Source organism: Propithecus coquereli, unplaced genomic scaffold (assembly GCF_000956105.1).
Source record: "Propithecus coquereli isolate 6110/MARCELLA unplaced genomic scaffold, Pcoq_1.0 Scaffold171, whole genome shotgun sequence".
Classification (NCBI taxonomy): domain Eukaryota; kingdom Metazoa; phylum Chordata; class Mammalia; order Primates; family Indriidae; genus Propithecus; species Propithecus coquereli.
The window spans coordinates 5,691,108-5,708,258 of record NW_012141747.1 but is presented as its reverse complement, the minus strand read 5'-3'; the positions used below and the strand labels follow the sequence as shown (position 1 = coordinate 5,708,258).

Sequence of the window (17,151 nt, the reverse complement as noted above, 5' to 3'; positions counted from 1 at the left end):
TCACAGGAGCCCAACAGCAGCTGGCCAGGAGCACTGTGGGAGGTAGACAGCCCCTCTGAGCTGGGCTGCTGCTCCATAGCCAGAGTCAGAAGTCCTGCATCTGGGCTTCATTAATCCAAACTGAGGCCTGCACCGGGAGCTCCGCTATGCACAGCAGGCAGGGAGGGGCCGAGCTGGGGGTGCGGGGAGCCAACAGAGCAGTGCTGGGGGTGGTTCCAGAAGGGAAGAGGCAGGCCGGGTGGGTCAGGATGGGGCCGTATCCAGAAACGAAGAAAAGCACCAGAAAAAGCAGCAAGGGGGTGAATGGATGAAAAGAAACCCACGTCTGAGAGTGGCAAGCCCCCTCCCTGCCCACGGCCTTTCATCCTGACGGCCCTCCCTGCCTTTTAAACACAGTCCTGCATTCTCAGTTCCCACTGGGACGCAGTCGGGGTGGTGGCACCACTTTTTTTTTTTACAGGCTGAGGACTTACTTCACGGAAGGGAAAAAGAAAAGCCTCACCCCAAACACCAGCCAAGCTGCAGAGGGAAAGCAGAGGGGCCTGCTGAGGTTGGCTGTGGGCTCTCCCTCCCTTAGAGGAGGCCTGACCCCACCTGGCAAAGTCTCCCCAGAACTCAAACCAGGCAGGCAAAGGAGGATGAGGAAGCCACTGGAGCCATCCCAGCCACTGTCATATAAGGCAGCAGGCTCCAGCCCTGGCGCTCACACCAGGCCAGGCCAGGCCAAGCCAGCCTCCGCCTCCACCCCCCCACCAGGGGCCTCTGTAAGACCAGGATACTGGATTAGCACTCAAGGGAGCCTAAGGCACTGGGGAAATTTGGAAATGACTTTTCCAAACCCATAGCACAGAGGCGGGAAGTGGAATGCAGGCGCTCTGCCTCCCAGCCTCCTAGAAGTGCAGCTGGGCAGGCAGCCTGCAGGGGCACCGAGGGAGGAAGGCAAAGGCAAAGGCCATGTGGGCTGCTGGGACATCATGGTGATGACACGGGTCAGTGCAGCCCCTCTGGATCCCCTTGTCTTCGCTCCCTCAGAGGGGAACCAGGCCCTGCCAAGGCTGCACTGCCCTAAAAGGCTGTCAGGCATCTGGCCAAAGGCATGAGCTGCCTTTTCCACATCTCTAGGGCAGCTCAGGAAGCAACAGAAGTGGCCTGTTCCGCTGGGGAAATGCTGCCTGACACCCTGCTCAGAGCTCTGCCCAGCTTGCGTCCCTGGGGCTGTCCATGGCCCCTCTCATCCATCCGCTGCCTGTCACACCACCCGCTCCTCAGTCCTTCACTTGAACTCCTCTATCTGGCATGTGTGTGCTACCCAGGCAGGAAAACCAGGGCCTGGGCTCGGAAGCTGGTGTAACCTCCCTGGTGGCAAGCCCACAGCCACCAGACTGGTCATCACATACGTGTTTGGCATACAGTGTGCACAGGAGGAGGCAGCGGGATACAGCCGGCCACAGAGCCACCACGCAAGGGGTCTGTCCACAACCACTCACAACAATAGGGAGGAATCCCACAAACCAAACGCTGTGCTAAGGAAGCTATTAATATTAATCTACAAATGTGCAGACAGGCAAGTGAGCCTGTGTGATGGAAGTCAGCGAAGCCGCCGCCTCTGCAGAGGAGGCTTCCAGGGAGCAACTGATGCTCTGTCAAGGGGTACACAGATGGTGTCTGCAAAGTACACCGAGTGTCCACCTATGATATGTGTCCTTTCCTGCATGTATAAGTAAATAAAAGGTACGTGTAGACAATCATAACCCACTTTCCATTCTTCTTATCTTTGTATCATACAATCGTAGAACCTCAGGCTTAGAAAACACCTAAGTCACCAGTCTAATGTCTGCATAGTTATCCATTTAATTCCCTTTGCCACACCCCTAACAAGTGTTCATTTCAGCAAAGGAAGTGCAGAATCTGCCAAGACAGCCCAGTTCATCTATTGGAACTAACCAAAGGAAGTTGTTCCCACATTTTGCCAAAATCTGTTCTTCTGGGACTTCCACCCAAAGCTTCTGAATCCTGTGCTCTGGGGGCCCCAGGAGGGAGCCTTCTGATCGGTGAAGGAAGCTGCTGCCTTCCCCTGGCTGCCCCTTCTGCTGGAACAACAGCCCCATGTTCCCGTCTTTTGGAAGCGATTTGCCATTTTGGTTTGGGGCCTCTGACGGCCCGGGGGTTGTCAATGTTCCCTGTCAAGTGAGATGCTCGGAGCTGAGGCTGATGCTCATTTTCTTGGCAGCCCCACAACGCGATGCAGTTAACAGATTGAGCCCAAAGTCTTTTTTTTCACACGTCTTGCTGTCAAATCCCATTTCCCAGCTCCTGTTCTTAATTGTGCAGCTGGGCTTCTCTTTTCTCTTAGCCCATCATTACGGTCTGTTGAGATCTTCTGGGATCTTCAATCTGCTGTCAGTTGTATTCATGTCATCTGTGAATCTGACCATTGTTCCATTAATGGCCTCATCCAAAACCCTGGTTTTGTCCTGGCCAACCTGTCAGTGAAGACGGAACTCCGGTGCCACAGGGGACTGCCCTCCGGGTGCGCTCTGATGGCCAGCCCACCTCATTCGACCATCATTCTGCCCACGTTCCTTCACGTTGTCCCCAGGATGTGATGACAGATCTACCAAGTGCCCTACCAAAACCTAGATACATGTATCCCACAGTCCTCTCCAGAGCATGGTTCCCGTTGACCTGTCAAAAAATAAGTGAGGCCAGCCTGGTATGATTTATTTATTTATTATTTTTTTTAAGAGACAGGGTCTCGCTGTGTTGGCCAGGCTAGAGTACCATGGCATGATCATAGTTCACTGTAGCCTCAAACTCCTGGGCTCAAACAATCCTCTCCCCTCAGCCTCTGGAGTAAGCTAGGACTATAGGCACATGCCACAATGCCTGGTTAATTTTTTATTTTGTAGAGATGTGGTCTATGTCGCCCAGGCTGGTTTCGAACTCCTGGCCTCAAGTAATCCTACACCTCAGCCTCCCAAAGTGCTGGGATTATAGGCATGAGCCACCATGTCCAGTCTCTTTCTCTCTATTTTTTATTTTTAAGAGACAGGGTCTCACTCTGTTGCCCAGGCTGGAGTGCAGTGGCATCATCATAGCTCACTGCAACCTCAAACTCCTGGGCTCAAGTGATCCTCCTGCCTCAGTCTCCCAAGTAGCTAGGATGACAGGCATGCATCACCATGCCTAATATTTTTATTTTCTTTTTTGTAGAGATGGGGTCTCACTATATTGCCCAGTTGGTCTGGAGCCCCTGGCCTGAAGCGATCTTCCCTCCTCAGCTTCCCAAAGTGCTGGGATTACAAGCGTGAGCCACCGCACCTGGCCTGATTTAGTCTTAGGACTTGTAGAAACCAGTGCTTCCTTTTCTAAGTACGTGCTCACAAACCGTGCCCTAGGGGATTGAGGGGGCACATCAAGCACCATCACCCTATCTCCCAAAAACCTTCCACCTCCACACGTCCCCATGGAGTTAGGGCACCCATCTGCATGTCTCCCAGCAGGGGTGGGACATGCTCCCACTGGAGGGCACTGAACCTCATCTGCACAGTGAGGTGCTGTTGTATGGCCTCCTGCGCTATCTTAGGCTTTAACTCCCTCCGACCAATATTGGATTTCAGGTGAAAATTATTCTCAACAAAGAAGACAGAAGCAAAATAGGAATCACGCGGTGCTGCTCTCTATTCGTCAGTGTTAACATTTTACTGTCAGCCCAAAACAGCACTCCTTGCTTCAAAAACAACTACACAGAAGCCCCTTTTATGGCTCTTAGCATTTCCCAACCATACTACCACTGGTCCATGCCACTCGTCCAGTTGCCTTGCTTTGTACCCTTCTATCTTCCGTGTCTTTCAAAACCTGAGATCATGCATGAGCTCTAGGTGTAGCCTCTGCAGTCTTTAGACATTTTCCCCCTTTTCCTCACTGGGTTCACTTGCAATCCATACTCCTTTAGTGCAGGGTCTCCCAGCCCACCTGAACCTGACTTCTTTTTAGAATCTGCTACTACAAAGAAATTTTAAAAAGTCCTATCTCTTTCCCTACACTTTTTTGAAATCTGCCCTCCAGAAGCAACTGCCCATGCATGCTCCCCAAGCCCCTCCTCTGTGCTGGGCTCCGAGGACCCAGAGAACAAAGCCACAGCCCTGTCCCTACGATGCTCACAGCCCAGGGTCAGTGAAGGGAGACAGCCAGTTGGGCCCTATATCCACAAAAAAATAAAAAAATTATCTGGGTGTGGTGGTGCTGCACTTGTCATCCTAGCTACTCGGAAGGCCAAGGTGAGAAGATTGTTTGAGCCCAAGAGCTCAAGGCTGCAGTGAGCTATGAGCTATGAGCTGCACTCCAGCCTCACCGAGCTGTGAAAGACAGAGCAAGGTGGTCCTCCTTAGAAGGCTTTGTTTCCCACACTGAATCTGAAATACTCGCCCGGATCTGTTGCTTAGCAGAAGTCAGGACAAAGGTATTGATTTGGGAGCTGCTAGCATGTGCTTGGAGTTGAATCCTCAGATGTGGATGAGATGGTGTCTCAGGTTGGCTTTCCCAGGAAGGGGACTCTGAAATGGACATCGGCATGCCAGAAACGTGTGGCGGGCAGGAGGAAGAGGGTGCCCTCAGGACCAGCTCCTGTAGGGGAGCAAAGGAAGTAGGTCTCGACAGCAGAGAAAGCTGGGCTGCCACACAGTCACAGTGAAGGCCGCAGCTGGCCCTGTGAGGGGCTCTGGAGCCGGCAAGGTCCTTCAGAGACTTGCTGAACTGAGGCAATGGGGAAGACCTTTGTGCCTCGCATCGGGCTGCTCTCAAGGAAGGGGCCCGACCCTAAATAAGGTGACCTTCTTTCGCAGAGGTGACTCCTGCAGCAGGCTAGCAGGGCAACACTCCCAGCAGCTGGGGAGTGAGCGCCTCAGTCCCAAAGTGAGGCAATCTGGGTGGAGCACCCAGCACAGCTGGCTCTGTGGGCCTGAGCCATGAGAGAACAGGGACTGGGACAGAATCCTGAGGCACACCAAGACTCAAGGGCTAGTGGAAGAAGGCCCATTGGTGATGGCAACTAAGGCGGCCAGAGAGAGAGAGGAGGTCAGGAGAGTGGTACTGTGCAGCCCAAGGAAGAAGGTGATGACTGTTCATGAGGAAAGGCCTCAGGAGGTCACTGGAGACAGAGCAGTTTTCCTTTGCTGTCTTCCTCCCAGCCTCTTGCTCCTCCAGATTTGGTGCCTTTCTGAAATCTTCAGGTTGATTGGACCTTGACTGCCTCCTTCCAGAATGTTCTGGCCTTGTCCACCCCCAGAGGCCTGAATGTCTGTCTTCTCCTGTGAGAACTCCTTACTCCACGGCGCTGAAGAATCCAACGTGTCAAGGGTGGGCAGGATTCAGACACGGGGAAGTGGGGGAAGGAAGCCTGGGGCTGGCAGGAGCTGCAGGCAGCCGTGGGTGGAGGCAGAATTGCCATCTCAAGGTGGGAGACACGAACGCCTTTATTTGCTGTGGAGAGTGAGCCAGCAGAGGGTGGAAAGCCAACAGTACAGGAGCGTGGAGGGGTGACTGCAGAAGAAAGGTTCTGGAAGAGGCAGAACTGCTGGGATCCAGAACTGTGGGTCTGGTGGAAAGGAAGGAGGTGAGAGCTGAGTGCACTGGGTTTGCATAGCAGAGGTGTCAGGGATAACACTGTCTGCAGGAATGCAGAGGCATCAGCATCAGGAAGTGGGATGGAGTCTGGAATCTGCTGAGGGCCCGAGGAGGCTGACCAGGAACTCACAGATTGGCTCCTGGCAGCCCAAAGGGGTCAGGGGCCAAGGTGGGGACAAGGATCTTTGTGGAGCACCACTCCATGTGGCCGCGCAGGTTCAGGTCAGGCAGATCTAAAGAACAAGGGAGGGAGTCTACGGGGGAGCATGGGCCTCCAGGAACTGACCCCGGGCCTGGACACAGCGGTGAGCTTGGAGAAGGAAAGGTGAGGGCCCTTGTCCCACAGTGAGGAGAGTGAGTGGGAACAGGGAGGAGACAGGAGGGCTTCGAGGGAAGCCATGGTGCAGCTGCACACGTCCCTGCTCTAGCTTGGCGCAGACCTGAGGGCTGCTCTCTGCCCGGCTGCCTGCACCCCTGCTCCACCAGCCAGTTCTTCCTCGGTGCTCAGCCACAACCTTCCCGGCTGGCTGCTTCAGCTAGAAAAGGCGCTGAGAAGATACTGGGGAGCTCCGGGATACATGGGAAGGTGGAGAAGCTGGCCAAGGGGCCCTGGGCAGCACTGGTCCAGGCAAGGCCCCTGCCCAGGAAGAGCCTGGCGAGGGCTGCTGTCCCTGGGTCCTTGCCTCAGGAGCAGCCAGTCAGTTAAGCTGGATCTAGCTCCCAGGAGGTGGAACAAGGGAAGATTTGGCTCTGAGCTTCCATGTAGAGGGAGGCACGATGAGGAATTTTTCCCAACACAGGAAGGATGGCCAATTCTGGGAACACTCCCCCCTCAGAAAAAACCTCAATATATTTCCATCACAGAAACCGAGTTAAGAAGAGAGTCAAATGTTGGCATTTACTTATCAAATATTTACTAAGCACCATGATAGCCTAGTCACCGTTCTAGGTGCTGGGGACACAGCCACGAAGGGACACAGGCCTCGCCCTCAGGGAGCTTACACTCTGATGGGCGAGAGGGCAGATGACAGACGAACGAATAAATTTCTGGTACTGGTAAGTCGGTGGAGAAAAATACAGAAAAGTGAGGTTCTAGAGAGCCCAGAGGTGGGAGCTAATCTGGAAGGGACGATCAGCTGAGGTTTCTACGGTGATGACTGTGAAAGTGGGCGTCTCCGGCCAGTTTTTGGGGGGGCATCAAGATGCAAGTGTCTGCCGTGCCCCAAGGCCAGCGAGAGGAAGAGCCCAGGTGAGTCAGAGGGGCCTTACCGGCCATCTTCAAGACTCCAGGTTTCCTTGTAAGACAAGGAAGGCTTGGAATAGCGGAGCCTGGGCAGGGAAGTGACTCAATTGCTTATGGTAGTTCTTTTATTGCTATATGTTTTAGGTTTGACAATAACGCTGTAATTATGTTTTTAAAAACCTACTAGGGCCTTATCTTTTAGAGATACCTACTGAATGAGATGATAAGAAGTCTGGGATTAGTTTCACCATGATCTGGGGCAGGGGTGGGGAGGAGCTGAAGGCAAGAGGAATTGCTGTGGCCATAGTGACAATCTGCTGAGATGGAACACGGGCGCATGGAGTCCACTTCTATCCTCTCTACTTCTGTACATGTTCTGAAATTTTCTATAACAAAACTTAAAAAACCTATGCTCCCTCACCCATCAGACTATAAGCTCCCTGAAGGTGAGGCCTGTGTCTCCTTTACGGCTGTGTCCCCAGCACCTAGAATGGTGACTAGGCTATCATGGATGCTTAGTAAATATGTGGTAAATAAAAGTGATTCTCACTACATGGTGAGAACTGGCTGTGAGGTTGAGAGCAGAAGCCAGGAGGCCAACAGGGCATTTAGAAAGGAAAAACAAGCCCACAGATGGCCAATTCACTTGCATTAATCTCAACACCCACAGATTATATTTTTGTTATTTGAGACAGGGTCTCGCTCTGTTGCCTGGACTATAGCGCAGTGGTGTCATCATCGCTCAGAACAACCTCAAATTCCTGGGCTCAAGTGATTCTCCTGCCTCAGCCTCCCGAGTAGCTGGGACTACAGGAGTGTGCCACCATGCTTGGCTAATTTTTAAGAAAATTTATTGTAGAGATGAGGTCTTACTATGTTGTTCAGGCTGGCCTCCAACTCCTGGCCTCAAGCAATCCTCTGGCCTTAGCCTCCCAAAGTGCTAGAATTATAGGTGTGAGCCACCATGCCCAGCAAACTTACCCTTTTTTTCCTCTCAAACAAAACTGGCATCATACTTTACATACGGTTTTAAAGCCTTTTTTTCATTTAGCATTATTTCATTCACTTTTCCTTTCTTCTGTGATGTCATTTTAAGTACCATAAAATATTCCATAGTATGGGCAGAACTTAATTTATCCTGGGGTTGAGGCTGGTTTCCAATTTTTTACTATTATGAACATCACTATGCTAAACATCCTTGTCAATAAATCTTTGTACGATCTAGTTCCCTCAGGTTAAATTATTTGTGGAAGCGTTTGCACAGTCTTAAGTCATTTGCTTGATTTTGCCAAACTGGCCTCCAAAGGGATTGCGGGCAGGCACCTCGTGAGCAGAGAGAAGCATATGCCTGCTTCCTCACACCCTGCCAATGCTGGGCAGCACTGTCCTTTCAGATCTATGCCGATCTGCTGGCTGAAGAACTCTACGTCAGTGTCAGGGCCAGTTTTGTGAACCGTTTTCGGAAGCTTTCGTCCACTCCTCCATCTGACCAGGCAGTCTGCTTAGGCTGGTTTCATCGTGCCTTCTACTTTGAAGCAGCATGCACAGGATGTTTAATGAACAGCCACAGATGGTGAAGGAGGCAGGTGCCCGGGGCCTGGGAACATCAGCTTTCGGTGGAGGGTGAGCAGCTTCCCTCTTCCTCTTGACAGGGCTCCTGCGTGGAGAGGCTGCCCACGCTGCAGCCCTCGACAGGAACTGGGATGGGAGCTGCCCCAGCAAGACCACCTTCCCAAGGCAGGCTTCCCTCCAAGGACTTCCTCTTCCCATTGGCCCTGTTTCAGGTGGTTTGCCCTAGTATTTACTTTCATTTTTCCTGGTGAAGCTCAACTCTTCCTTAAATTTGCAGCACATCCCATGAAGTCTTGATCAACAAGGGGGTGGGGGGGAATGCACAAATGTCAGTGGGAGTTCTCGCTTTGTGCTCAACCAGTCAGTCGAGCAGACCAGGAGTGTGACAGCCCCTGTACAACAATCCGCCCTCCTCCTGGGGTCAGTCTGGGCACTGAGCCCAGTGGGGCAGCCCCCAGCAAGGACAGAGCTTGCAGCCAGCACGCTTCTCCATCACCACCACAGGCAGCACAGTGGGGCAGCGGCTAACTAAAGACCCACAGTGAATACAACACAGTTGGAAGAAAGAATTAGAAGCTCTTTACCACCCAATTTGGAACGACTCCCAAAATATACCTTGAAGAAAAAAGAAGGCGTGGGGAGAACATGCACGCACACGCACATGCACACAAAGACCGGGGACCAGCCAGATGGCTCTGGCGCAGGGGTAAGGGCCTGTTTGCAATATCTACTCCTTGGCATCTTTTGAATTTTGTGTTATTTGAATGCTTTATCTATTTAGAAAAAGAAATAAAATTAATAAAAATATATACTAAATCACACTGATTACGACGAGGAACCCTCTTCCCTAGCAAAGCTCTTGGCACGAGGTACTACCCCGTTGACGAGTCTGTCTGAAAGCCAGGGGAAGGGCGCTCCGTTTCATTCCCTCCTCGGCATTTAAGGGGCACTTACCACAGGCCCTGCAGCTACAAAGAGACCCTGCAAAAGACACTGATTTCTGAAATCAGTTTAACATGGCTAGCAGATGGGCCAGCAAAGTCATATACTTAGGATATGAAGATAGCTTCAAATCTGTTGCAAAAGGATGAATTATTTAATATTAAAACAAAAACAACTGGTGTTGGGTCCACTGGCTCTTTTGAGGTGGAAAAAAATCAAGTTAGATCCTTGTCTCATACCTAGGAAAAATAGATTACAGATGGCATTAAGAGCTGATAGAAACATAGTTATGTAAGTACTGAAAGAAAATAGAACATGCTATTTTTATGGTCTTGGGGTGGGGAAGGCCTTCCTATTCAAGATAGAAAGATTTAATTACACAAAAATCCCAATCAAAACTTTGTACTATCCATGAAACTTTCCTATAAGTCTAAATCTATTCTGAAATTTAAAATCTACTGAAAAAGTAAAAAAGAAAACCAAAACAAATTCTAGGTCACTGAAAGACACAACACAGAAAGATTTAAAAAGGACAATTTACAACCTTAGGAGAAAATATATTGTCATGTATATAATGAACAACATGTAGGTCAATATAGTGAATCAGATAAATTACCTGATAGAAAAGTGGGTAAGAAATATCAAAAGATAATATACAGTGAGAGAAACACAAAAGACCAACAAACATGAAAAGAAACTCAATTTAACTGGCAACCAGGGAAATGAAAATTAGAACCACAAGATATTTTCCCCTCACCAGATTGACTAAAACTTAAAAACAAAACTGAGAATATGTAGTGTTAATGAGAATGTGGAAAAACAGGCATTTTCGTATCCTTTGGTGGGATTATTAATAGGTTCAGCTTTTTTATGGAGGCCAAATTTTAAATGTATATACTTTAAGACTGTAATTTCACTTTAAAAAATTCATCCCACAGAAATATTTGCACAGATGCCCAAAGCTCAGATGGACCGTCACTGGATGAATGTCCAGAGTTAGAGGACTGGTTGCACACACACTAGGGAATATTATGCAGCTATGAAAAAGAATGAGGTTTATTGTAAATGTGTGTGTGATAAACAACCACAAACAACATGGCCTGGCTGGAGCAAATGGGAAATTGGGCTGGATGACGTGGCCCTGGGGGTCAGCCTGAGGTATCTGGACCCAGCCCTGCAGGCAAGGGGGAGCAAGGCAAGGGGGAGCAAGGCAAGGCGGATAGACTTTAGGGCAGGGAAGGAAGAGGCAGAATGCGTCTGCCACCCCCCAGGTGAGCCGGTGAGGAAGCAGGACAGGGTGGGAAGGAGATGACTGATTAGAAGTGACCCAAGTTGACATGGGGAGGTAGCCATAGGTAAGGATTTAGGATTCAGAAGACAGAATGGACAGGATTTAGGGATGAAAGGGATAATAACGAGGCAAGGATGGAAGAAACCTCTAGGACTGCAATTTCCAGCCTGGGCAATGGAGTGGATGAGCGGTTTGTGGGACGCCGGGCAACCGGGAGGCAGGGGTTGGCCTCTCCAGATCACGTGGAAAGAAATCCCAGGTGTCTGGGCTGAATGAAGGCGGCAACCACTGAGGCCCCTGGAGGCCTCGGACAGAGCTAACCAGAAACCCAGTTCTTTCAAATACAGAGTAAAAACTTTACTCTCAGGTCTGTGGAATGGCAGGCTCTCTTCCAACCAGATTCACGGGAAAGAGATGGAGTTCTCCACCTCAGGATCGAAGTTGAGTCAGGATGACTGGACCTGACTTACTCATTTGGTCAGTGAGCAGAGCTTATACCCGGCTGGGCCCTGGGGGTGTGAGGCGATTCAAACTCCAAGCCTGCTCCCAGAGGCCACCCTCCAGAGAGACCCAGGGGAACGGGGCCCAGTGGAGGGTGCCTGCTGAAGGCTGGGGCTGAGAAGGAGCATCATGCCAGGCAGAGGAGCTGCAAAGGGATGGGCCCAGAGAGAGGAGAGGAGAGTGGGAGAAGGAGGTGGAGAGATGAGGAGAGACAGGGCCAGACACAGCCAATGTGTCTTGCCTCCTCCTGTGCTGAATTTGTTCGGCTTGTTCATTCATTGGAAAAGAATTTACAAAGTGCCAACAGCGTGTCAGGCACCGTTCTAGATCTGGGGCAATATGGCAGTGCTCCTGATCAGGGACCTGCTCTGGTGCAGATGACTTGAAGGAGAGGCAGCCGTAAAGAAGGACACAAAGAGTAAGATAATTTCTGGCAGAGACAGATGCTGTGCACACAGTAAAACAGAATGATGAATTGAGAGTTTGGGAGGGGCGGGAGGCAGGTGATCAGGGGATGTAATTCATCTGAGGCCTGAATGGGAACCACAGCCAGACTGGGGAGGGAGCCCCAGAGAAAGGAGGGCGGGGGCACTGCAGGCAGGAGCTAATTGCACAAGGCAATTGTTTTGCTAATAAGACCATGTTAAGAAAATTAGGCTTTTTTTCATTTGTAAAGAACTCATTAGTAAATTGTATTTTTAGTTCTTCCTCCCTGGGGTTTAGAAGTTGGGCAGGAGGTTTGTTGGGGCTGCTGGGGAGGATCCTGGATCCAGGCAGGACCTGGTGGGGAGGAGTGTTGAGGGAGGAGGAGCAGCAGCACCCACCTGCTCCGGGAGGTCAAGTCCAGGAAGAGCTGCACAAGCGCCAGCAGGTTGTGGTGGTGGTCGGACGCCTGGCTCAGGGTGCGGCACAGCTGCTGGAGCTACGGGTAAGAAGGCACCAGGTAGGCTGTAGGCTGAGCTGCCTTCCACTCTGACCTTGCCACCCAGCCCACTGAGAGAGTAACGGGGACAGCCACAGAGGCCAGGCACATTCCGATGACCTCTGAGCAGTGCTGTCCCCATCCAGGACACTCAAGAGGCCCCCTCAGTCCCCAGTGCGTGGGTCAGGCGCAGGGTATGCAGTACCTTCCCCGGCCACTCCCGGATGTTCTCCAGAAGCAGGAGCAGGAGCTGCTGGAGGTCGACCTTAGGCAGCAGTCGGAGCCCCACGTCCAGGCCAGCATGACACAGCAGCTCAATCAGGCCCAAGAGGCTCCCGTCAGTGTAGGCCTCTGGCTGGGCCAGGGCACACAGCGTGAGGAACTGGACAGAGAGGGAGAAAACGAGGGTAGGGGTGGCCACATGACGAGGGGTGGGGGAGAGGATTTAGGGGACCATCTCCTTGGGAGACAGTCGGCACTGCCAACCCTTTTGGCCAAACTGGGTAGGAGCTGAGAAAACAAGCAGCAAGGCCTGGATTTGAGGCCCCCTCTGGGGTCCCCAGTGGCAGGCACAGGCATGCAGAGGGTGTGCTTTCTGCAGCATCAGTCAGGCCTCGCAGCCAGCACAGTGCCTGCGATGGTGCTGAGCTCACCACAGATGCTCGATGACACTGAATTAAACTGCTGAATGGGTCTGGATTTCAAGCCAAGAGCGCTCCGGGAAGAGGCAGGCAGCCTGACTCACCTTACAGATGTAGCTCAGACTAATGTCCACGGCAACCTCCTGGGGAGTGTCCTGCTGCTCATTTCCGCTCAGGCCAGCCTCACTTCTAAGCACTCTAAGGTAGGACAACAGAGATGACAATGAAATAGGAGGGCATGAGGGGAGAACTGAGGCAGAGGGAGGTCTCTGCTTGCTCAGGTGCAGAGAACTCAGATGACCCATTCAGCAAGGACATCGCTGCCCTGTGTGTTGGTCATCTACTGCAGCATAACGAATTACTCCAAAACCCAGTGGTTCAAAAACAGCATTTGGTATCTCACCCAGTTTCTGGGGGCCAAGTACGCAGGGGTAGCTAAGTGGGGTGGTTCTGGCTCAGGGTCTCAGAAGGTTGCCGTTGAGATGTTGGGCAGGGCTGCAGTCGTCTCAGCTTGACTGGGCTGCAGGACCTGCCTCCAAGCTCACTCACATGGTCACTGAGCGGCAGGCCCCACTTCCTTGCTACATGGGCCTCATCATAGGTCTTGCGACATGGCAGCTGGTTTCTCCAAAGCCAGCTATCTGGGGGGGGAGGAAGGGGGAATATACGCGGGAGACAGAGCTGCAGCCCTTCATAACCTAATCTTGGAGTGACATCCCATCTCTTCGGCTGACTCCTGCTGGTCACGCAGGTGGCCTGACTTGGTGTGGGAGGGGCTCCATGGGGGGTGAACACCAGGAGGTGGGCATCCATGGGGTCCCTTTGGTGGTGGCTCCCGCATGCTGCCATTCCCGTGAGGCCTCCAGCTTCAGGTTTCTGGGACTTGGAAAGCAGAAAATCATACCTCCAGTCCCCCCAAAGGGTCTTCCTCAAAAGAGTTCTGTCCACTTGACGGTGGAGACTCTGTGTGCACTGCAAGGCACAGCACGTGCTAGCTAACGTGGGGATTAGCTTCTAAAGTCAGCAAGGTGAAAGTCAGAATAAAAACGGTTCCTTGGAAACCCCCCTCCAAAAAGTGTTGCCTGGAGCCGAGTGTTGTCTTCTGACAAGCCCAGTGTGGCCAGTTCTCCCAGTGATGAGACGTATCTAGCTGAGCCCCAGATGAGGGTAGAGGCCAGGGCTGTGGACTAAAACAACCCCCTATAAAGACCAGAGCCACACTCAGGGTGGCGAGAGGCTCACAGCGAGGGCGGCTGTAGTGGACGGCACAGTCCTACCACCTGTCCTGCAGCTTCCCGGGCCCCCCCTCGCTACATCGTCCTCTCTCTGGCAAATGTGCACTGTAGATTTCGGATAAGTTGGGCGAGCTCACGACGAGGCTCCCCTTTGCTGTCTCAACTACTGCTCAGCTCTCGTGAGCGCGCTTAATGTTCCTGGGAACAGTAGGCTCGCGGTAAACGCAGTTAGTGCTGATGACGACAATGGGCTTCGGGTGGCCACCCTGCCATGGGCATGGGGAAGAGTGTGAAGTTTCTGCTTTTCTTTATTTCCTGGCACTGGTGCTGCCGCTCAGAGGAGAAGGAGGAAAGATCCGTCTCCTAGGCAGTGCGAAGTTGGCACCAATAAACCAAAGTTGGTGTGGGGGTCTGGGCTCAGCTCTCCTTCCAGATTGTAGCATTTATTAAGGCCAGATAATGGGCGAGGCGTTTGCACATCTGGGCACACACTGGGCCTGTATGCGCCAGTAGGTGAGGGGGACTCCTGGTTTGTACCAGCCTATGAGCATGCACCAAATACACAAGCATGGATGGGCATGCTTTTAGATTTCCCAAAGGGCAGGGCAGCCAGAGTCAACTTCAAAAGTCTGAAGAGAAATGGGCTTTCAGAAATCTGGTGCTGCCAAAGGGAGGAGTATAGAAACCATGAGCTGGTAACGCTTCTTCCTGAAGCGGGGGAGGGGAAGTGTGGCTGTGACAAGGGCCCTCTCCTCCTTGGGAAGGAATGTCCAGCCCTCCCAAGTGAGGGGGTGGATGGCCTCCTAGCGTGAGCTCCACAGTTTCCCTGGCCCATTTCTCCTTGGGAACAGCAGGCTGACAGGCAATATAATGGGGGTCCTCCATTCCTTGCCTAAGCACTCACTTGACTGAAGAGTTGGCATCTGTGACTGCTATTCTGAGACGTATCATCAGCTGATCCCCAGGACTCCACCACTGCTTCCAGCGAGAGGCCATGCAGCATAGCAGGGGAAGTCACAGCCTGTCATTCCCTGCTCCCCTCCTGGACTCAGCAGGTTAAGAGAGAGCTGATGGCCCCACCACAGGACTCCACAAGCAGAGTGGCCTCATCAGTCCCACCCCTGTTCCCCACCCCGGCTGCCTGTACTAGTTGGGGCTCCTAGCCTGTCTGTGCCCAGCATCCAGGAGCTGGTATTTGGGTCTCAGTGACGCTGCTCTACACTCATTAAGTAGTTTTACGAGGGGGACATCACTGACCTCAACCTGGGTTTCTACATCTTCTTTCCCCAAAAGTTGAATAATAAAGTGACCATGTGTATGGCACGCCTGTGTCCTCAGAGGGAAGATGGTAAGCAAAGTGTCTTCACACCATGACCACTGTAACTGAGAGCCATCTGAAGGTGCCCAGCGGCTGGGGCACCAGCACGCTGGCTGTATGCTGGCAGTTAGCAGGGTGCTCTCCCATAGGCCTGTACTGCTAAACAAAGCTCACCTGTTAGCTTAATGCAATGAAGAGGAACTGATGCTGAGCTAATGGGAGAGGGGAGACATGCAAATTTTACCTGGATCCAAATACACTGTTCCAAGATGGCCAGTTACCAACCACCCCCACACTTGATAGAGTGCCCTATCAATGTATTAATTGTCATTTATTTACCCATTTGGCCTCTGCAAGGGGCTGCTCTTTGGAGAATCAAGTGCACAAAGGCTTTTGGCACCAGGCAGCACCTCCAGGCTGTAGGTCTTTAGTGGCCAGGCCTGTGTGTCTGAGCAGGGCTCTTCAGCTGGCCTTTGTATGGAGAAGCAGCCTTGGAGGAACAGCTGTAGCTACCTAAGGACCTTCCCTATGTTCCCAGGTGAGACCGGGGTGCCTGAGGAAGCCCATTCTGCACAGTGGTGTGGGCACATCCCCCTCTCCTGCCGAGGTTGCTGACGCCCTTCTTCCTGCTCCCTCCCTTCACACGCATACTCTGGTCCCTCCTCTTCTTTCTTTTTTTTTTTTGGAGACAGAGTCTCACTCTCTTGCCTGGGCTAGAGTGCCATGGCGTCAGCCTAGCTCACAGCAACCTCAAACTCCTGGGCTCAAGCGATCCTCCTGCCTCAGCGTCCTGGGTAGCTGGGACTACAGGCACATGCCACCGTGCCCGCTAATTTTTTGTATTTTTAGTTGTTTGGCTAATTTCTTTCTATTTATAGTAGAGACGGGGTCTCACTCTTGCTCAGGCTAGTCTCAAACTCCTGAGCTCAAGCAATCCTCCCGCCTCAGCCTCCCAGAGTGCTAGGATTTCAGGCGTGAGCCACCGCGCCCGGCCTCCTCTTCTTCTTTCCACCCTCAAATATCCTCCCATGTTCTCCTCCCCAGCCTTATCACTGAGCGGAGTCATTCTATTTTCAACAAGGTGGACACCAAATGATCCGCTGCACAAGGACTGTATGTTTTTGAAAGGAAATCTTGAAGTACTAGATGGGAGATGGCAATGGCTTTGCAGGAAATCTGAGATGAGGAACAAATGGTGAAAGACTTGTCCTTCTCATAGCAACTGGACAACCCAGTCGTGCGGCCATGCACAGAGACAACCCAGCCCCTCGTTTCCTGCCTCAGCTAGTATGAAGCTCTGTGGGTGTCCCCAGAGGAGTCCCTGAGGCATCTGTTCTGCCAGGGGAGCCCTAGATGAAAACATCCCTAGAAGTCAACATAAAAGAGATGCCTGACATGGAACCAGCTGGCATGAGACAAACCTCTGAGTTTGGTCAAGAACAAGGATTAGGAGGACCATGGGGAGAAGGTGCCTGCCCTGAGGTTTCCCTTGTGGCCTAAAGGATGTTGTGCTCTTGGTGGATGATGCCAGAACCTTCTTGGTGCTTCCTGAATACTCTGGATGAGCTGTTCTCCAACCCCATGACCCCCAGAGCTTCCCCAGTGCAGCAGCCAGGCAGCAACCCAGGAAACCTCCTAGAGCATTTTCACCATCCACACACACCAGGGAAGACATGGGAGGGGTCTCCAGGCAGAAAAACCTTCCAGCCCTGAGTGGCTTGGCAGGTGGTCCCCAGCCTGGTCTTACAGAGCCTCAAGTGGGGAAATCACCCCTGTGGCCATCAGCCAGATCCTCCAGGGCAGTTGTGAATCCTCTTGAGGAAAACAGTGTCAACTGCCAGGCCAAGGTCTTTCCCCAGGA

At 52.1% G+C, this 17,151-nt stretch overlaps 1 protein-coding gene across 1 annotated transcript in view; it reads right to left on the bottom strand.

The window, feature by feature from the left end:
- The window catches only part of FAM178B (family with sequence similarity 178, member B), an 85,596-nt gene that overhangs the window by 24,999 nt on the left and 43,446 nt on the right, over positions 1-17,151 (bottom strand). The window contains exons 9-11 of the mRNA XM_012641875.1: positions 12,842-12,935; positions 12,302-12,478; positions 11,999-12,096 (exon numbers count right to left, since the gene is read on the bottom strand). Coding sequence (XP_012497329.1) covers positions 11,999-12,096; positions 12,302-12,478; positions 12,842-12,935 — 369 coding nt within the window. The remainder of the gene's footprint in view (positions 1-11,998; positions 12,097-12,301; positions 12,479-12,841; positions 12,936-17,151) is intronic.